Raw genomic sequence first — 21,863 nt, 5'->3', positions numbered from 1 at the left:
CACTGGCTTGAAAGCAAGAGTGGGGTCCTGGCCGGGGCACAGTGTGTGTGTGTGTGTGTGTGTGTGTGTGTGTGTAGGGGGGGCTTGCCCTCCCAGGCGGGGAGCCCCACCTTCACGCCAGCACGCCCTCCAGAGCACTGACGTCGCTGGCCCTCCTCAGTCCTCTCCCTCGTTTCCGAGGCCAAAAAGAGCATCTGTGCGGCGGGAGTGCATCTTTACTACCTCTGTGGTCTTGCCGACGTCCTCAGGGGCAGCCGGGCCTCGGACAGCGTCTGCCAGGCGGCCAGACATAGCTAGCTTTTCATGATTGGTTGTGCTGCATTTGCTATTGATATGGTAGAATATAAAGTTTCTAAAGTAAGTTTAAGAAAGTGAGTGTGAGTCTTTAAAAATACGAGGTCAATAAACATCCGGTGGTTTGGAATCGGGCTCAGGGCTCGTGTGTAGGTTAAGAGACCCTTCGTGTCTGCTCCGAGCTCTGCGTACGGACCCGCGCCTGAGTCGGGGCTTGGTGGGGCCCCAAAGCAACGCCCTCCACAGCAGAGTGGGTGCCATGTTTTGATGACGGACTGTGTGGCTGCTAAGCATGTGTTCTTTAGAGGACAGCAGGTCACACCGGTGTCCAGTTGCTGCCCGTTTTGTTTAACGGAGAGAAAAGGACAGCACCTGGGTCCGGGCCCCGCTGAAAGTGCCAGTCAGCTGAGTGCCCAAGGACAGATGTTCTCCCGTTCCCATTTGGACGCACGCCTTCCTCTGTCACTGCCTTTCCTGCGGACGTGCTGTGCACTTGACAATTTTATTCCCTCTCACAGTAGGCTTTAGAGTGGCCGCTACGGCTGTCGTGGGCCCAGCTCTTCCCTGGCTCTAACGGCCCTGACGTGAACAGTAAGATCGTTCTCTCCCGCGTTAGGAGGGAGTAGAGGCTTCAGTGGAAAATGAAGAGCTGCCCCGGATGTCCAGGTGCACACTTCCACTACGGGCCCCTGCAATGTTCAGGCAGCGCTGGGAGCTGGGGAAGGTCACCAGAGCTAATGCCCCACTCCTCGTCCTCCTGCTCCCAGGAAACTCGAGAGCCTCAAACACTAACCATAGGTTGGCTTTGGCCATTTTTATATCAGGGACAGCTGTTTAAGATACAAGCTCTGCAGGGCCAGAGTTAGGATACAGCATAAGATGCCGCTATGACGTGCTAGGACATTTTTATTCCGCGTCGGGGAAGCCATACAATATAACCCCAATTTCCACTTTCAGCCTCAATAATAGGAAAAGTTTCATTCTAAACTTCAAGTATGACGTTGATCTACTCACAACTTCAACCATGTATTTTTAATAAATCAGAAAGGTGGAAGCAGGCATCCCTTCTGGCTCCGCTCCAAAAGGCACAGCTAACAAATGACTTCTGTCACCGGGGGCCAGCTGCGGCCTCAGAACCACCCCCCCCCAGCTGACCGGGCTTCGGAGTCTCACTTCCTAGAGATCTGCGGGACCATCCGGGTGGTTTTCCTCTCCCTTTTGGCTGCCGTGTCCTTGTACATTCATCTTCTGCTTGGAGTGGGGCCTGGTCTACACGGCTTCAGGTGAGAGTGCACAGGGAAACCGGGGAATTCCTTTTAGTTACTAAAGCCAGCATCACTTGGGTTACGTGGAAAGACGGAACACACAGGACCCCATTTGTTGTGTTGGATGACGGACTGTAGGATTCTGACCGTGGATATGGATGACGGCTTCTTAAAAGGACAGCCTGCTCCCTTGAGTACTGCAGGTGACTCTGCCAAAACCATTAGTTTGTAATCCAGATCAAATATGAGAAGTGGGTCACGTGATGTCAGGATGTCTTCCGTCTTCAAGACTGACACACCTTCTAGGAGCTGGCTGAGGCTGGAATTCAAAGGAGGCATGGTGCTGGCAGCCCTCGAGGACTACAACTCTTAACTGTTCATTCACTTATTTCAGAGTCTTAGTTTAAACCCAGCTCCACATTTGTTCCTTAAGGTTTACCCCTCACCCCTAAGAAGCTGGTTGCCCTTTTTGGTTCTCATTCTATTAGCAGGGGCCTAGCCAGGGATCTTCAGAAGTGTGTGTTCCATCTTTCCCACCCATAAGACAAATATCCAGTAAGGTTTCAACAAATGCAGCCGCCCCTTATCGAGGAGCTGCACCCAGCCAGGTGCTGCTCCCTAGCCCAGATCGGACGCACCACTAGGAGTTCTTGGACTTCCTCTCCTTTCTGGCCCTGGAGGCCATGAGGCTGAAGAAGAGCCCAGGAGCCAGAGTTCGCAGATAAATGGCCAAGGAAGGCAACAGGTCGGCCAGGATTACATCCTTCTTTTTCTTCCCCACGGCAGCCAGAACATCTCGGGCCACCTCCACAGGGCTTCGGCCTTGGGCCGTGGTCTTGTCCATAACTAAAATAAACAAAACAAAAGAAAGTCATGAACTAGAAAGCAGAAGTCCCTCTCTCAAGGACTTGAGCGGACATGGACCAATGTCAGCTGGGTTTGCTGAATTTCCCACCATGAAGCTCTTTCCACCGTCTGTTGGGAGGCACGTGGTATGCCACCATCCCTGACTATTCTGTACTCCCAAGAAATGAGGAAGCCATCTGCAGTTCAGTGTGTGTGAGCGGGGAAAGGGGGAATGTGGGTGAGACGTGGGAACGAGGTAGATGAGGCCTCTCAGCGCTTAGGAACTGGTAGTCCATGACAAAGGCCAAAGGCCAGGCCGGATGGGGTCCCCAAGAGTGAGCCCTTCACACACAGTGATTCCGGACCTTGGGAATTGTCCATTGGAACCAACAACACAGGATGGTGTGGTGCTGAGTTGGTCTTGAGTAGCCTGGCCTGAGGTCTGCCAGATGGGGGATGGGAAAAGACTAGGAGCGCCCACCACAGTGAGAGTGAAGTGACTCAGGCATAGATGTCACGGTTCCCCCATCATGTGTTAACTGGACAAGCACCAGTAAGAAAGCCTTGGTTTGTCTGCAGTGTTACAGATAGCTGCAGGGAGTTTAGGAGGTGTTTGGCTGGTTGACCCCAACATTCTTTCCTAGTAATCTGACAATTTTGCCCACAAAGTAGAACTAGATGGCGGGCGGAGAAGAGAGGTCACCAGCACAGGCCATTTGCAACCACCAGTGAGCTGTCCAAACTGCATGAGCTTCCTCACCAATATCTGTTCTCATTGTGTTTCTATAAACACAGAATAGGAAGTTTCTGATTATTGATTATTTTTAAATGTCACAGACAGAATTGTTAAAAAAGGATTCTTCTAGGTATAAATAAGTATGAACCTCTCTGACTCTATGCTTCTGTATGGTTCCTGCTGACTTGCTGAGTGAGCAGCTATCCAGGGCCTGCGCGGTCGTGGTTCAGGTCTGGCTGGGGTGGGGTGTAGGACCTGCAGGCCCCTGCTGAACACCAGAGCACAGGCCCAAGAGGGCACATCCAGGGAGGCAGGACATGACAGGTCACTTCTCAAGAGGTGGGGCCATGCAAGCGTGGGGAAGCAGAGCCAGCCCCCCATCAACAGCACGCGTGGGCAGCGGCCCTGGGAGGCTGGGGCCAGGCCGTTCGGCCCACTGGTGCTGACTGCATGTCAGCTCACCATGTCTTTGGCTGAAGCAAGCTGGAGACTGAGACCTGCACCCCCAGCCTCACCCCAGAAGGCTGCACTCTTTCCTTTGAGCACCCTGAAATCAGTCATTTCTCAAGCACACTGAGGGGGGAATATTTTGGATCAAGCAACCCCTACTTTCCATGAAGTTAATCCACTTTAATTTTACTTTAATTTACTTTAATTTGAAAGCCTGGCCTTCCAAGTCCTTCAAAGGACTCAAAGTCCTGGCCACCAGGGACCCTGTTCCGACAGCTGGGATGGTGATGCTCAGGCTAAGGATGGCTCATGGTAAATGACCACTAATCAACAGTATGTATTAACCAATACCCACACATCAAGGTTTTTGGTTTGAAAAATTACATTCCAAATGAAAATAACCAAAGAATCACCAGGGAAGAGAAGCACATCTCACTGTGGCCAACCAACAGCTTTTCATGGAACAAAAGAGAAACCAGGGCCTCACCTCCATATGTGGACCCATCGGCAGTGACAGCATTGAGAGAGAGGTTGGTGTGGATGTAGCCCGGGCTGATGACAGTCACCGCGATCTCATACTGCTCCATCTCGGCACGAAGACAGTCAAAGAATGCCTGGGTTGCATGTTTGGAGGCTGCATCTGCGAAGGTTCATGGCCAGACACACAGGTGAGGGAGAGGGCCTGGGACAGACAAGCCCACAGATTCATTCCCATTCATTCTCTTTTATTTAAAAACTGATACTACAACTTAAGATTACAGTATTACAGCAGTGTTCATTTCCCGAGTTAGGGAAGCGCATTGTATCCTTGTTCTCAGGAAATACCCTGAACTGTGTAGGAGTAAAGGCGTGTCATGTCTCCAACCTTCTTTCAAGTGGGTCAGGACAAAAACCTAGAAATTTTATATACACACACATGTGCATACATACACACAACACACACAGACTAGGATAAAGCAAATACGGTCAAATGTTAACAACTGGGGAATCTGTATGAAGGGGCCATGGGAGTTCTTTGTAATGTTCCTGTGACTTTTCTCTAAATAAAAAAAAAAATTTTTAAGATGTATTTATTTATTTTAGAGAGAGTGTGAGGGGGGGCAGGGCAGAAGGCGACGGAGAGAACCTCAAGCAGACTCCCCGCTGAGGACGGAGCCCAACGCAGGGCTTGACCCCCGCCCCATGAGATCACAACCTGAGCAGAAATCACAAGTCAGACATTCAACCAACTGAGCCACCCAGATGCCCTGAAATCTGCAGTTATTCTAACGTTAAGAGTCTAAAAAAAAACCAAAAAAAATTAATGCCTACTAGGTAAAACATTTACACAGGACAGAGGATATGAAGTAAAAAATGAAGGTCTTCCTTCTGTCTTCCAGTTCCATTCTCCAGAGGTCACCTATGCTTTCGGTTTCTCAGGATTTACTTTTTATATATCCTATGTTCATATAAAGAATTTTTGTGAGCTCATACCGTTTATATTATTCCTGCAAGTAGCTCTCTTCACCCAGTGGCGCAGAGCGAGCAGTCTCTGTGCCGCCCATGCAGGCCCACCATGCTTCCATGGGTCACGGGACCACAGAAGCGGCCCCAGCCACGGGACTTTGTGGGTGGTTTCCAGGTTTTGTCACTGAAGCAGCGCTACCAGGGGGCATCCCCGCAGGCCTGGGAGTGTGTGTATGAAATCCATGCCTGGCTTTCTTACGTATTTAGTCTGACAAACCTCCATGGAGGGGCTCTCCATTGGGAAAAGCTACCGAGCTTGCTCCCCCAGGAGCCACCGAGCCACGGCTGCTCTTCAGCCATGGCTCCAAACATGCTGACAGGTGCTCTGTGAGGGGACAGAGTGACCCGACAATGACATTCTTGGAAAACACATGGCATCTCCACTGAAAATCAGTTTCCTCCCATTCAGACTTCTAAATGTTTTAGTCTTAGGAAAGGAGAATCCATCGGCCAAGAAAACAGGAAGGGAAGAAGCAAGGAAGTGTCCCAGCGAGTCACATGAGAAATTCCAGGGTCGGAACTCACTGCAGCAGCTTGAGGCCAGCAGCTTCGCTTTGGGCCAGGTTGCTGGGGGCTGACGGCGTAGTTTGTGGGTAGGCAGGTGGAGAGCTTCTCCTATCAGTTGTGATCCCAGGGGTGTAGCCCAGGCCGAGGACTGAGAAGAGTCATCCTGGGGGTCCCCCAGAATAGATGGCCACACCCGGCTGACTGGTCTCACGGAGTCTCAGGCTGTAGGTCCTCAAGCCAGGCTCTGCTGACCTACACCCTCACCACGGCTGGCAGCAGGGAGCCCACCGAGCCGCAGGGCACGGGGCTCGACACACCACCCGGATCATCTCACTTGGTTCTCACAATAGCAGTGGGAGGCCGGGAGAGCTGCTCTCCCATTTCACAGACGAGAACACTGCTGCTCACCAGGATCAACCAACACGCCCAGGCGCGCTGCCACATTCGGTCTGCTTGTTAGGGAGTGCCCGGACCAACTATGTGTGATCTACTACGGGCACAGGCCGAGCAGAGAACAGAATTCAGAGATTGAATCAAAGAAAAGGTTGGAAGTTTGCCTTTATCCTGATTTACCCATTACCAACATTTCACCTCACTTGCGTTCTCATTTGTGATTCTATCCATTCCTGGACCACTAGAGCTGCCTTCGATAGTTGTCCTGTGCTGTTGGAACTGAAACAGAACGCCGGCAAACAGGGACATAACCAGCATAGACACAAATATGGCTAGGGTGCTTCCCAATTCACAAAGGACTTTCCATCTCCACATGTCTCATTTCATCTTTAACACATCTCTGTGGAGCGTGTATGAGAGCTGTCAGTCTCTTAACAAGCAAGGAAATGGGGGGGGGGGGGGGGCAGACAAGTTAAATTACTTGTCCAAGGACATGCAACTAGAGCCACAAGGGAGAGCAGACGGTCCTCTCTTGACAGAAAGAGGATGTCTTTGTGAAAGTTCCAGTTCAGCCGCGCCGTGTCATCCAGCTGGATGGCTGCTACTGTCCTTTCAAAATGCTGACCCAGCTCTGCCCTCCCTTCCCTCGCTGCCAAGTCCGCAGCTGCGTGAGGCAGAGGCCAGCACTTGGAGGCGGTGAGAGCAGATGCGGCTGCCACAGGTCAGTCTTGCAGAGGGTGGAGCCAAGAACGGAACTACCGGGGCAGTTTGTGAAATCACCTTTACAATCTGTTAACACCCCCATTTGTTTGCTGGTACAACACGAAGGCAGACAGATGGGTGAAATGAGATCTCAAACTTCTGGTGCAGTCACACACACATGGAGGTGAGAGTGTGAACTGGAAGTCAATCTGGCAGTTCTATTTTTTGGTCCTACTTACTATTTCCACTTTTTGGAGACCCTCCCATGAGTGACCAGAGATGGAAGTATTTAAGGATATTCTGGGTAGCACATCATTGCTACTGGTCAAGAACTGAAGGGAAAGTAATCCTCGTGTGTCCAGGAAAATGGCTAAATCACTCACGTCACATCTATTCAATGAGTTACTACATACCCACTTAAGAGGATCAAGTGAACTGCGTATATTGATATGGAAAGTTGTATCGTCTGGAACACTACATCAAAAACCAATGATGTAATGTATGGTGATTAACATAACAATAAAAAATTAAAAAAAAAAAGAAAGTTGTATCGTTGAGTGGAATAAGCAAGCCACGAAACAGTGTGTATAATGTGATCCCATGTTTGAATGTTTGATCACAGGAAAGAAGCTGGGAGGCCTGGGCTGCAGAGTGATGACGTGGAAGTGCCTGGGTGTCCACGGTGAAAAGCGGTAACGAGCTAGTGGGTGACGCACCGCGGCACCTAGGCCCGGCCAGCCCCGCACGCATGGCCCTCGCAGACTACCGCGGTGGTCCGGCGGCCCTCCGAGGCTGGGACTGGCCCATCTCCCTCCTGCAGATGAAGACTGGGGTACAGAGCAGGAGGGACCTTTGCACAAGGTCACGTAGAGGGGGTAAGGAGTAGAGCTGGGATTTGAACCCAGGCATTCTGCTCAGGAGAGCGCATTCTCGTCAGGCCCCCTCACACCCTGTGTTGAATGTCTCTCTAATGTCTGAATTCTGCATACTAAACGTGCTATTTTTATAATCCTGAGAAAACAATAAGGAAGAGCACATGGGGGAGGGAGCAGGGAGTACTCACATGCTGATCGGAAGGGAATGCTGATTTTGCCCTGGATGCTGCTGATCACAACAATGTGGCCTTGTCGTCTTTTGATCATGGAGGGCAGGAGCGCTAGAGACAGACAGCGGAGCTTTAGAGACGACTTTTCTTGTGGTCACGGCAGCTAACGCTGACAGGAGGTGACCTCGCTTATTATATGCACTCAGAGCCAGGGAGGTGATGGGGAAAGCTCCGCGGGGAGCACCACGCTGGTTGGAAGTCTCAGGCCTCCTGCACCCAGCAGACCACCAGCAGGAGGGAGGACGCCAGCAGAACAGTGGGCAGGAGGCAAGGAGGGAGGCAGGCAGAAGCCCAGTCCCTAGGAACAGTCAGCTCGGTCCCCTTCTCTAGGGAGAGCCTCTCCCCTTGAGTGATATCTGCGGCTGGGCACAAAAATGTCCCCACTTTGTATGGGCTTCCAAACACCGTGAAAAGGAAATGGATGCAATGCTGTGCAGATAAGCTGTCACTGAGGAGAACACCCTGGTTTAAGGCTAGAAAGCAGATAAAGAAAATGCAAAGGAAAGCCTGGAGAAAACCAACCGCCAAGCTGTAATGCCAACACCTATTCCAGGGTAAAACAGACGGCGACGGGCAACGTCGGGCTAAAAAGCAATCAAGTAAAGCACGAAGGGGGCCAGCATACAGTGGTCATTTTGCTTTTACTTCAGGACTACTACCTTTCGTTAGAGCAACTGGGCCAAAGTAGTTCGTCTCCATGACTTTCTTATCCACATCCGTGGCGGTGTCCACGATGGCGCCGCGGTAGCTGATGCCGGCGTTGTTGAGGAGCACGTCCACGTGGCCGAAGCGCTGCAGGATCTCCGCCGTTGCTGTGACAATGGCCCCAGGGTCGGCGAGGTCAAAGGTCACCGTGTAAGGCCGGTGTGTCTGCACCTGGTCAAAGAGGGCAGAAACCGGATGCACCTTCAGAGTGACAGGCATGTGAGCCATGTGTCCCTGCTCCGAGTGCCGCGAGCAGCCCACTGGGCGTGACGTGACCAGGCTCTAGCACCTCTCTTCTGAAGAAATGTGGCCCGGAGCTTCCTGCGTCTGGTGCTCACACCCAACCTGGGCAACTTCTCCCCTGAACTGAAAATGAGTCGTAGAGCCAGGCTCCCCTGCCTGCCTCGGGCCAGTACCATGCTGTACGTCGTCATGACACTAAACAGTGCCCCTCCTGACGGGGGCTATCCTTCTCTGGCTGTCCTTTTTGTTCATTTGTTCATGAAACTTTTTTATAGATATCTCCTGTGTGCCAGGCACTGCGGACAGGGCAGAAAGCAAGACAGACATGGTTCCTGTCTTCCAGAAGCATACCGTCCAGTGAGGAAGACAAATTCTGTAACTGTAAAGAATATCATGAAGAAGTATAAGATGCTAGAGAAATGAATAACTGAGCCATCTAACTTACAGGGCTTCCCAATGGACATGAGTTTAACAAGAGATTAAAAGGAGGGGTGGGGATGTGAAATCAGAGAAGATGGCAGAGTTGGAAGTGCCAGGAATCTGTCTTTCCACCTGGACGTACTGGCAGAAACTCTCTGGAGCGACAATTTTGGAATTCTGGAGTCTATCTGAATGCTTGCAGCTTGCAGGGCAGTGCTTGCCTGGCAAATTATATATAATTTTGGTCCATTCTACCTATCACCTTGGTGGTAGGCTTCCATCCTCCATCCCCGCATCCCTGTGGCAGGCAGCTATAGGAAAACCCATACTTCTGGGGCAGCGTGAGGGAGCCAAAATAGGCAATAAGGACCTTGTCTTCTAAAAATCAGGGTTGTGTTCTGGTGATGGATCACTGAGGTGCGGCATGGAGGCAAGCTGAATTATTTTTACCACCACTGGCTAAAATCGTTTTCAATAGATTTAAAGGAGTTAACACCTGTTGTTTTGATATTCAAAAATATAAATAAATCCCCAGAAAACATACCTGAGGAAGCCCAGATGATGGACTTACCAAAGATTTTTAAAACAAAGGTCTTAAAAGATCCTCAAAGTGCTAAACGAAGACATGGACAAAGGCAGAAAATTGATGTATAAACAAAATGAGTATCATTAAAGAAATGCCATCAAAGAAACCAATTATAAAAAAAATTCTGGAGCTCAAAGTACAACTTCCAAAATGGAAAATACACTACAAGTATACACAGCACATTTGAGCAAGGAGAAGAGCAAAGCAGTGGAACGGAAGAAAGGACAACTGAAATTACTGAGTCTGAGAACAAGAAAAAAGAATGAGGAAAAGTAAACAGCCTAAGGGATCTGTGGGACACCATCAAGTGCATCAATAAACACACTGTGGGAATCTGAGGAGAAGAGACAGAGAGACAGGTGGAAAGAATATCTGAAGAAATAATTGCTGAAAACTTCCAAAACTTTATGAAAGACATGAAAACTACACATTCAAGAAGCTCAACACCAAACTGGATAAATTCAGAGGCCCATACGGAGACACATTATAATCAGTCAAAAGAAAAAAAAAAAAAAAAGAGAATCCTGAAAACATCAAGAGAGAACTACTCTAACATAAAAGGAAATCTCAGTAAGATGATGAGCTGATGTCTCATCAGAAACCTTGGAGGCCAGGGACGCCTGGGTGGCTCAGTCGTTGAGCGTCTGCCTTCGGCTCAGGTCATGATCCCAGGGTCCTGGGATCGAGCCCCACATTGGGCTCCCTGCTCTGCAGGAAGCCTGCTTCTCCCTCTCCCACTCCCCCTGCTTGTGTTCCCTCTCTTGCTGTGTCTCTCTCTGTCAAATAAATAAATAAAATCTTTAAAAAAAAAAAGAAACCTTGGAGGCCAGAAGACAGTGGGTTGATAAAAGGGTTGAAAGAACAAAAAAACTGTTAACCAAGAATTCTGTATCTGGTACAACTATCCTTCAAAAAATGAGGGAGAAATTAAGATTCCCAGATGAACAAAAGCTGAGGGAGCTAGTTACCAGTAGACCTGCTCTGCCAGAAAGGCTAAAGGGAGTCCTTCAGGTTTGAAATGAAAGTAAGCTGGACAGTATAACTTGAAGCCATATGAAGAAGATATAAAGATCTCTGGTAAAGTAAATACACGGGCAAGTATAAAAGCTACTATTGTTGTAATTTTGGCTTGTAACTCCACTTTTTACTTTCTACCTTATTTAAAAGGCAAATGTGTTTGAAAACTATTATTAATCTGTTAACAGGCCAACAAGCACTGTATGAAGATGTAACCTGTGATGTGAATAACAGAAATGGGGGAGGACAGAGCCGTAAAGCAGAATTTTTGTATGCTATGAATCCCCTTAGAAACCACACAACAATAGCTATAAAATATGCACGTGAGGAAATGAGAAGGAAATCAAAAACATTTCACTACAAAAAAGTCAACTGAACACAAAAGACAGTAATGCAGGAAGTGACGGACAAAAAAAAGCTATAAAGCACACAGAAAACAAACAGCCAAATGGCAGAAATTCCTCCTTACTAATAATTACTTTAAATATAAACAATTTAAACTCTCTCATCAAAACACTGATTGATAGCTGGAATATTTTTTCAAAATCCAACTATATGCTGTCTTTAAGAGACTCATTTTACATCCAAAGATACAATTAGGTTGAAAGTGAAAGGATGAAAAAAGGTTATTCCATGTAAATAATAACCAACAGAGAGCTGGAGTGGCTGTACTAATATCGGACAAAATAGGCTTTAAATCAGAAAAGGACATTATGTGCAGGCATACCTCAGAGACATTGTAGGTTTGGTTTCAGACCGCTACAGTACCGCAAATATCTCAATAAAGCAAGCCAGAAGAATTTTCTGGTTCCCCAGTAGATATAGAAGTTATCTTTACCCTATACTGTAGTCTATTACTGTGCAATAGCATTATGTCTAACAAAACGTACATATCTTAATTTAACAATATTGCTATCAAGTGTGAACCAACATCTGAACTTTCAGTGAGTTGTAATCGCTAATCACAGATCACCGTAACAAATTAATAATGGAAAAGTTTGAAATATTATGAGAATTACCAGAATGTGACACAGAGACAGGACACAGAGACATGAGGTAGGCAAATGCTGTTGGAAAAATGGCACTGACAGACTAGATCAATACATGCTTGTCACAAAACCTTCAATTTGTAAAATATACCGTATCGGCAAAGCACAATACAGTGAAACACTCTGGAGTAAAATAAGGTAAGCCTGTAATAATAAAAAGGTACTCATTATAGCAAAAAAAAAAAGGTATTTTTACAATATTATTGTAAATATTTGTGTACCTAATAAAAGACCCTTAAAATATATGAAGCAAAAATCAATAGAATTGAAGGGAGACATAGAGAGTTCTGTAATAATATTGTGATATTTCCATGTTCCATTTTCAAGAGTGGACAGAACAACCAATCAGAAGATCAATTACAAAATAGATGACCTGAATACTATAAACCAATAGGACTGAACAGACGCATATAGAACATCCCACCCAACAACAGCACGACACACATTCTTCTCAAGCACACATGGAACATTCTCCAGGATAGACCACACATTAGGCCACAAGACAAATGTTAACAGGCTGAAAAAGACAGATATCATTTAAAGCGTCTTCTTCAACCACAGTGTGATGAAGCTAGAAATCAGTAACAGAAGGTAAACTGGAAACCCAGTGGAAATTAAACAACACACTCTTATAAAGAACCACTGACTCAAAAGAAATAACAAAGGAAATTAGAGACTATTTAGACACAAATGAAAATGAATACATAACATACCCAAAGTTATGGGATGCAGTGAAAGTAGTGGTAAGAGGGAAATTTATACTATGAATGCCTACATTAAAAAAAAAAAAGATCTCAAATCAATAATACAACTTTACACCTTAGGGAACTGGAACAGAGTAAAACGGAAAGCTAGCAGAGGAAGGAAATAAAGATTAGAGAGGAGATAAAAATAGAAAGTAGAAATAAAGAAAATCATGAAACCAAAAGTTGGTTCTTTGAAAAGATCGACAAATTGAGAAACCATTAGCTAGACAAAGAAAGAGAGGATAGAGCGGGTCCCTACCTAGACAAAAAAGGTTATAATACAATGAACAATTGTATGCCCACAAATAAGATAACCTAGAAGAATTGAACAAATTCCTTGAAACGCACAAATTACCTGACTCAAGAAGAAATAGAAAAATCTCAGCAGACATAGAACAGTTAGAGAGATTGAAGCAATAACCTAAAACCTTCCAACAAAGGAATGTCAGGCAGCAAATGGCTTCACTGGTGAATTATTTTACCAAACTTTAAAGAAGAATTAACACCAACACTTCTCATACTCTTCCAAAAAACTGAAGAAGGAGAGAACACTTCTTAACTCAATTCTGAGAGGCCAGCATTACTCTGATACCAAGTCCAGATAAAGACATCACAAGAAAATTACAGACCAATATCCTTTATGAATACAGATGCTAAAATCCTCAACAAAATACTAGCGAATCAAATTCAACAGCATACTGAAAAGATTATTCACCATGAACAAGTGAGATTTATCCTAGGAATGCAGGGGTGGTTCAAATCAATCAGTATATCACATTAATAGAACAAAGGAAAAAATTACATCATCATCTCAATTGATGCAAAAAAGAGATTTGACAAATTCCAACCACCCTTTAATGATAAAAACCCAGAAAACCAGGAATGCAGGGGAAAGTCCACAACATGGTAAAGGATGTTTATGAAAAACCTACAGCTAATATATGTTCAATGGTGTAAGACAGGAAGTGTTCCCCCTATGACCAAGAACCAGACAAGGATGCTTGCTTTCATGTAGGTATTCAACACAGTACTAGGGTTGTAATCAGAGCACTTACACAAGAACAAGAAATAAAATGCACCCATATTGGACAGGAAAAGGTACAACTTTTCACAGATGGCAGGATCCCATATATAGGAAATCCCGAGGAATCCAGAGAAAGCCACAGAGCTAATGTAAGTCAGCTTAGCAGAGTTGCAGTTACCAGAACAACACACACACACCAGCTATGTCTCTATACACCAGCAATGAATAATCTGAAAAGGAAATTAGGAAAGCAAAATTTAGTTAGGAATAAATCGAACTAAAAAGGTCAAATTTTTGTATGCTGAACACTACAAAACATTGCTGATAGAAATGAAAGAAAACCTAAATACATGCAAAGACATCTCACGTTCACGGACTGGAAGACTTAACACCGTTAAGTAGTCAATACTACCCAAAGTGATCTACAGATTCAATCCTAGCCCTATCAAAATAATTGCATGTTTTGGAGGAAATAGGAAAAAAAATCCTAAAATCCATATGGAATCTCAAAGGTCCCCACATAACCAAAACAATATTAAAAAAAAAAAAAAAGGAACACGGCTGGAAGAGTCACACTTCCTGATCTCAAAACTTACTGCAAAGCGACAGCAGATAGTGTGGGAATGGCATAAAGACAGACACACAGACCAATGAAATAGGATGGACAGCCCAGAAATAAATGCTCACATACACGGCCAAATGACTGTTGACAGGGGTGCCAAGACCATTCAAGCAGGAAAGAACAATCTTTTCAACAACTGGTGGGTGCTGGGAAAACTGGATATATACATGCAAAAGAATGAAGTTGTGGGGCGCCTGGGTGGCTCAGTCGTTAAGCGTCTGCCTTCGGCTCAGGTCATGGTCCCAGGGTCCTGGGATCGAGCCCCACATCGGGCTCCCTGCTCAGCGGGAAGCCTGCTTCTCTCTCTCCCACTCCCCGATTGTGTTCCCTCTCTCGCTGTGTCTCTGTCAAATAAATAAATAAAATCTTTAAAAAAATAAAAAAATAAAAAAAAATAAAAACTTTTCAGTGGCTCAGGTGGTTGGGCATCTGACTCTTGATTTTGGCTCAGGTCATGATCTCGGGGTCGAGAGATCGAGCCCCGAATCAAGCTCTGCACTCAGCATGGAGTCTGCTAGAGATTCTTTCTCTCGCTCTCCCTCTGCCCCTCCACCTGCTCGTGTGTGCGCGTGCTCTGTCTCTCAAATGAATAATAAAATCTTTATTGAAAAAAAATAAAACTTGGGGCACCGGGGTGGCTCAGTCGCTTAAGCGTCTGCCCTCGGCTCAGGTCACGATCCCGGGGTCCTGGGATCGAGCCCCGCATCAGGTTCCCTGCTCAGTGAGGAGTCTGCTTCTCCCTCTCCCCCTGCTTGTGCTCTCTCTCTCTCTCTCTCTCTCTCTCTCTCAAATAAATAAATAAATAAATAATCTAAAAAAAAAAAAAAAGTAAAACTTTTCTGCATCAAAGGATACTGTCAACAAAGTGGAAAGACTATCTGTTGAATGAGAAAAAATATTTGCAAATCACAGATCTGATAAAGGATTAATATCCAGAATATATACACAACTAAACTCAACAACAAAAACAAACAACCTGATTTAAAAAGACAGGAGAAGGACTTGAAAAGACATTCCTCCAAAGAAGACATCTAAATGGTCAGTAAGCACATGAAGAGATGCTCAACATCATTTGTAATTAGAGAAATGCAACTCAAAACCACAATGAGATACCATATTATATCTCCTAGGATGGGTACAATTAAAAAACAAAGAGAAAAGAACAAGTGTTGGCAAGAATGTGGAGAAAGCAAAACCCTTGTGTGGTGCTGGTGGGAATGTAAAATGGTAGAGCTGCTGAGGAAAACAGATGACAATTCTTCAAAAGGTTATACATAAAACTACCCTATGACCCAGCCATTCCACTCCTAGCTGTATATTCAAAAAAATTGAAAGCAGGGACTCAAACAGATAATGTGTACAACTATGTTCACTGCAGCATTATTCACAATAGCCAAAAGACGGAAACTCTAGTGTACGTCAACAAAGTAATGGATAAATCAAAATGTGGTATATATGTACACTGGAATAAAACTCCACCATAAAATGGAATGAAAGTTTGATACATGCTACAATATAGATGAACCCTGAAGACACAGTGTGTGGTGAAACAGCCAGACATAGAGGGACAAATATTATATTGTCCACTTATATAAGGTATCTAGAATAGGCAAATACATAGAAAGACAGTAGAATAGACACTTTTCCAGGCACTGGGGAGAGGGGAGGAAGACTGAATTATTGTTAATAGGTACAGAATTTTTGTTGGGGATGATAAGTATAGAAAGTGGTGATAGTTGTATACATTCTGAATGTGTTTAATGCCACTGAGTTGTACACCAAGAAATGGTTAAATTGATTAATACTATGATACATATATTTTATTTATATATATATCTTTATATGCATGTAAGTACTATGTTATGTATATTTTTCCACAATTAAAATTTTAGAAGTCATGGCCAACCTCCCCCCATCTCCCCACCGTAGAGAGATGAATAGGTATCAGCCAGGTAAAGGGGGAGCGGAAGCATTCATGGAGGGAACGGCCTAAACTCAGTGGCAGAGCTGGGATCTGAACCGTGCGACAGTCCACCCTCCTCAGGCAATGGAGACCTGCTATCTCCTCAGATGCCTGCAGATGACAGCCTGCACCTCTGGCCCATGGTAAACACACCCCTGGGCTCACCTTGGTGGCCAGAGAAGCAGCAAGTTCTTCGGTGAGCTCTTCCAGGGCCTCCCGGTTTCGGCCGCAGAGCACCAGCTTAGCACCCGCAGTGTAGAAGACTCTGGCGCATTCTAAGGGAGGGAGAAAGAACGTTGACAGTTGAGGAAATTCAATGCCTTTCTTCCCCAGTGCAGGTCAGTCCAAACTCACTCCGTGTTTCAGAGCATGAACTTGTTTCTTCATGCACTGCACACATGTGTATTCGCCCCTGCTGTGGATGAGGCGTGGAGCTAGGAGTTAAGGCCCCAGTGATGAATGAGCCCCGCTGCTGCCCTAGGAGAGCTCACATCGATGGTATGGCAGACACCAAGGCAAGAGGAAGGCCAGGACCAGTGGACAGATTTGTTAGGTACCATGCTCAGAACTTTCCGTAAGGATCTTTAGCTCTGAACAACCCTGGGGGCATTACCCCCTTTCTCACAGCTGAGGAAGCTCAGAAAGGTCAAGCGATGTGCTCAACCATCAGGCAGCACCAGCCATTTGTGAGGCTGCGGTCTGCCGAGGTCTGTGTTCTGGCACAATCTAGGCTGTTTCCTAAGTCACTGCAACGCAGCAGGTACACATCTAGGGCGTGCTTACATGGTCTGTACAAGCCCAGGGGGCACAGGACTCTGCTGAGAAAGGATGGGGGGGCCCGAGGGGCTGTTTCTCTGGAAAGTGCCCAAGGCTAAGGGAGCAGAGTTTGCAAGCAACCGGGGGGCCACGGACAGATACATCTGGGACACAGAGCAGAGAGTCTGCCAGCCTTGCCCCAGGCTGGGAAATGACAAACAAATGTGAAGAGCTGAGGCGTGCGGAGTGTCAACAGCTGCGAAGGCCCAGTACGGGAGGATGCAGTTTAAAAGGCTCCCTCCCACTGGGTGAGAAGGAAGGGGACTGGTGGAGATCAGGCTCTCCTGAACCCACTCCAACATTCCAGGTGACATCAACTGAGACCAGGGTACCTCCTATTAGTCAGTGTTCTTTGGTGGCAAGAAAAGAGACCCAACTCCCACCGGGACAAAGCAAAAAGAGATTTATCAGGAGAATGTTGGGATTGCTCCAGAATTAAGGGAAAAGAGCTGAGTGGCCAAGACTCAGGAAGGAAAGGAGTGGTGGCCGCCCAGGGCCACTGGCAGCAGGACCCAGGCTCTCTCAGGGCTGGCAGGGCCTTTTCTCCACTTCGTCTCCCCGGCCTGGCTTCCCTCCAAGATGAGAATGGGGCTGCAGGCAGCTCTGAGTCACATCAACACAGCTCCCCCACCAGACAGGAGAGGGGTCTCTGACTCAGGCAAGCTCTGCTGCCGAAATCCCAGGAAGGGTGGGCCGGCATCTCGAGGACGACACCAGCAAGGGTCACAGGCAAGTCCCTGGGAGGGGAGACCTCCAGAACCGGGGCTAACCTGTGGGGGAGACGGAGGTGAGGGCCTCTTGCTTCTTGCTTGCTCTGAGCCCAGACACGGCCTGACTGAATGCTCGGTGCCCTGCAAACATACAGCTTGTGAAAAGCAGTGCAGCCCAGTGGTCAAGGGACTGGACTCGAACTCGACCGCCCACGTCCAGTGCCGGCCTCGGTCACTTCCTGGTTCTGTGATCATGGGGAAGTTATAACCTCTGTGTGTCTCACTTTCCCCTTCTATAGAATGCAGGTAAAAACAGCACTGGGACTGAATGACTAGAAGTCAATACAATACAGTAGAGAAAAAGCACTACAGAAAAAAGCACCACAGAAGTGCTCACTGTTTTCATGTTTCTAAGCTGCCTTTTTAAAACGTTCTAACAACTGACTATTGGTGAAAACTGCAACCCGAGGGTTTAAAGAGGCACTGCCTATCCACGCCTTCGGGCTGGTCTCCCTCAAATACGCATGGGCAGGTCCACACAGACCCCTCCGCCCCCAGCTGACCAGGCAGCCAGAGCACCCCCACCTCGTCCAGGGCCGAATCTCAGAGGCTCAGAGTCGGGTGGTGTCTTGTACCCCGACTCAGAGAAAGGACAGGCCTGCCCTGGGAGCCATGAGGCCAGTGGTTGAGGGGTCAAGCCTGTTGACTTCCCGGCTGGGAGCAGAGGACAGTGTAGGGTCCAGGCAGGGTGTACTGGTCTGACAGCCCTTCCCCCACAAAAGTGCCAAAAGTTAGAAGGGTTCAAAACAGGAGGGGAGAACAAACTCCAGCATCCTTCGGGAAACCACAAAGTTCTTTGACGTCTGGATTGTCTCATGGTGCAAAGCCTTGTCTGTTCACTCTACGGCTCCTCCTTTAGTTCCTCTTACAGCTTTCACATACCATCCCCAGACCAGCACCTCTTGGCGTGTCTCCAGGTGGAGTTTTCGGGAAGGATGTGCTAAGTGGACTAAATCAAGACATTTTCAGGTGTGGTGTATCACCTTCCTTGAAGATTTGGCTGGTTTGTTCTCTGGCTCATCCTGACAGAAGGCACAAGCCCACACAGAGCTGCAGCCCCTGCTCTGCTTGTCCCTGGACGGTCCGGTTGGGGCGTCAGCCCCTGCGCAGCCCGCCTTACTGTGCTTCCTCAGCCGGGCAGCAAACGCCTCGCAGGGATGGGGGTGGCGGCTGCACTCAAAGCCAGATGCCAGCATTCCTGAGGCTAGAGCTGCTCGTGTGGTTTACTAACTCATTCCCAAAGAGAGGAATCTCAGGCATGGCTGGCTTCCTCACCCCACTTCATCCTGACGTGACTGACACAACGGACATTTTGTGAGGTGTCACCAAGCAGTGCAGACACGCAGAACCAAAGGTGGGGAGAGGCACACTAGTACCCAAACAACTTCTGGAAGACGGTCACGTACATTCTGCTTAAGCTTTGCTTCCTAGCACTGCCAAACAGGGAGGAAATTGAAGTCCGTGTAGGGAGTGACAGAAATGAAAACAACAGATTGCAAGGATTCCATTTTCATTTCTTGAGAAAGCTGACACAGGGAGGCAAGCGGGTCAAGGGAAAAAGGAGAACAGTCCCAAAGTACCATTTATCTAGCTAGGGCTGCCAGATGATTCTCCAGCACTGCCGGCACTCCTGGCCTGTTCAATCAAGAGAGTTATTCACGACCTCAGGGCTTAAGCTGGCTAAAGTGGTTATCCAGAACATTCTGTTCCTCTAGTCAATGGTCTTACTGTTTTATAAGGATAAACTCGTGTAGCTTAAATATACAAAATAGGAGACAAAACAGGAGAAATACACAAAGCTGTCTGAAGATTTATCACATAATCCAGGCTTTCGGACCGGCTGACAGGGCAGGCAGAGCAGAGCCACCAAGGGCAACTCACGCTCTTCCTCCTCCGAAAGCTGAGGGGCAGCAGCGCCTCCTTGGTGGCCACCCACAGGGGCGTCTGTCCTTGAGACGGGTGGTGAGGAATCCGTTCCTGTTCTATCTGGCCGGAGGGGGAAGAGATCCATGGACTCTTGTCTTTCAGATGTGAAATGGGGCAGCATATAAGCAGAGTGATTTGGAATCTGGGAAATGGCTGACCTAGTATATGATAGAAATATATACACACACACACACAGAGGTTTTGATTTTCTTTCAATTATATTGTCTATTGCCTTCACAGTCTTGGTTTCCGGAAGAAGAGATATGGAATGATCAAGAGGACAGTGTCTTTCTCCAATATTCACATACTGGAGCACGTGCAAGTCACCATCCCAGCCAGCTCTCAAATACTCTTCAAGGACTTTAAAAAAAAAAAAAAAAAAAAGCTTCTCTCTGAGATCAAGAGAAGTGGCTGCTGACTACCCTATATATAGTAGCTGAGTAAGGTCAGAGGACTGACAGTGGCAAAGGGCCTGGAGGCAGCTGTCCCCACGCAGGTCTGGGTATCTAATGACAGGCCCAGGGTTCACCCGCAGAGACCTCACCTAAAACATCAGAGCGGCGTACAAATGAATCCACGCTTTCCCAGGCTCCCCCCGGCTGACTGCAAGCCACTTCCTCTGCAGACAAAGCCCCATCTGCTCCTTTATGTTCCTCCAACACCCAAGTGCTTCCCAGCCCTGCATGACCACGCTGCTCCCTGTTCTTGGCTTGTCTGCAATGCCCTCCTTGCTGGCCCATGCTTTCCTGTCCCCGGCCGTCTCCCCTGCAGGGGAGACAAGACAGAGTCCTGCAGTCAGACCTGGGGTTTGAATCTAGAAGTCCCAGGGCAAATCTCTGCATCTTAGCTGTGAGCATTCGGTGAGCTCAAGTGCGAGGCAGCACATGCCCCTCCCGGGCCTGGATGGGAACACCCGTTATGGAAATGTCAGTATCCTGAGATAAGTCCTGGCTGCTCTCCATCGGACTGTGAACTCCCTGAGGGAAGGGGCCCTGTCTTTCCTTGGTTTGTCCCAGCACTTGGCCCAGAGCCTCCCAAGTGGGAGACGCTCCATCAGCGCTGGCTGTGCTTCTCCCAACCAAAAGATGCAGCAGGGATGGGTCTACCGCAGTCCTGGGTGCCTCTCCGCCTTCTTCCATGACACCGAGCGCTGCTGTGGTTGGTACGTGTGCAGACGCTGAGGAGGAGGAAGCGACACGCGACATGCCTGCGTTTGCCAAAGTCCGTGTACATGTGTGGAAGCGAAATGACAACAGCTCTGCAAACTCATCTGTGAGGCTGGGGGTGGTGACTGACTCTGGGCCTGTGTCCCAGCATACAACGCCTGGCCCCCAGAGGCTCACCGTGTGCAGCAACTCAGAGGGAACTCCCTGGAAGAACCGAGTATCTGACGTACCATGTGTTCTGTTCCCGACCCTGCCCAGGCCAACCCCAGGGAGAGGAAGGGGAGGGGAAGGGGACCCCAAGGCCGTGAACTGGGGACGCTCGCTGAAGCCAGGAAAACGCATGCTTCGTCTGGCCCTCACAGACATAACAGTGTTTTTTAAGTCAGCTGCCGTATCTGACAATTGGAAGCCTTCACATAAAAACCCCAATTTCCACAACTAGCTGGAGCAGAGTAAGGCGGCCCCCTTAGATGAGACACGGAGTCTCCAGTTTGCCAGAGTCTTGCTCATGGCTTTCGCCTCCCAACGCTGATGCTGATCAAAGTCAGGGGCCGTTTCTCATCGCACTTAAGCTCTCGCCTTTTGCACGTGGACCAGGGACAGTGACATGCTCTCGTTCCCAAGTCACCAAGCCCGCTTCACTTACTTGCACCTGTGCCGCGGAGGAGCTGCTCCCCTTGCCTCGGGCAGGTGCCCTGCCCCCCGCCCCCCGCCAGCACTGCCCCCAGGACCCACCTCGCCCCAGGCCTGAGGTAGCACCTGTGATGACCACCACGGCGTTCCGCAGGTAGGCGTTCGTGCGCATCCGCTGCAGCAGCTTGAAGAGGCTGAAGACGCCCACACAGCCAAACAGGAGGGGCAGGATGGCCGTGGAGGTAAGAAAGTCCATGAGCCTCACCTTCAGCAGACTCTTCCTGAAGGAACCCAAATCAAATGAAGTTGTGACAAAACAGGAAAACTCAAGGCACTTGCCAGCCCTCCTCCCCCTAGACTGATACAGAGCGCA

At 47.9% G+C, this 21,863-nt stretch overlaps 1 protein-coding gene across 3 annotated transcripts in view; it reads right to left on the bottom strand.

Annotated features, from left to right (window-relative positions):
- Positions 1-21,863, bottom strand: part of DHRS7B (dehydrogenase/reductase 7B) — a 68,017-nt gene that overhangs the window by 7,071 nt on the left and 39,083 nt on the right. The window contains exons 2-7 of one of the 3 annotated variants that reach the window (XM_032431694.1): positions 21,593-21,771; positions 16,345-16,454; positions 8,464-8,680; positions 7,763-7,855; positions 4,079-4,231; positions 2,198-2,405 (exon numbers count right to left, since the gene is read on the bottom strand). In XM_032431694.1, the coding sequence (XP_032287585.1) occupies positions 2,200-2,405; positions 4,079-4,231; positions 7,763-7,855; positions 8,464-8,680; positions 16,345-16,454; positions 21,593-21,771 (958 nt within the window). In that variant the 3' untranslated portion in view covers positions 2,198-2,199. Of the gene's footprint in view, positions 1-62; positions 2,406-4,078; positions 4,232-7,762; positions 7,856-8,463; positions 8,681-16,344; positions 16,455-21,592; positions 21,772-21,863 lie in introns of those variants that run through there. The other 2 variants (XM_032431693.1, XM_032431695.1) reach the window with 2 other exon arrangements.

The sequence above is a fragment of the Phoca vitulina genome, unplaced genomic scaffold, assembly GCF_004348235.1.
Source record: "Phoca vitulina isolate PV1807 unplaced genomic scaffold, GSC_HSeal_1.0 scaffold47, whole genome shotgun sequence".
Taxonomy (NCBI): Eukaryota; Metazoa; Chordata; class Mammalia; order Carnivora; family Phocidae; genus Phoca; species Phoca vitulina.
Note: the sequence above shows the minus strand (reverse complement) of the source record. Positions and strands in the feature narration are given on the sequence as shown.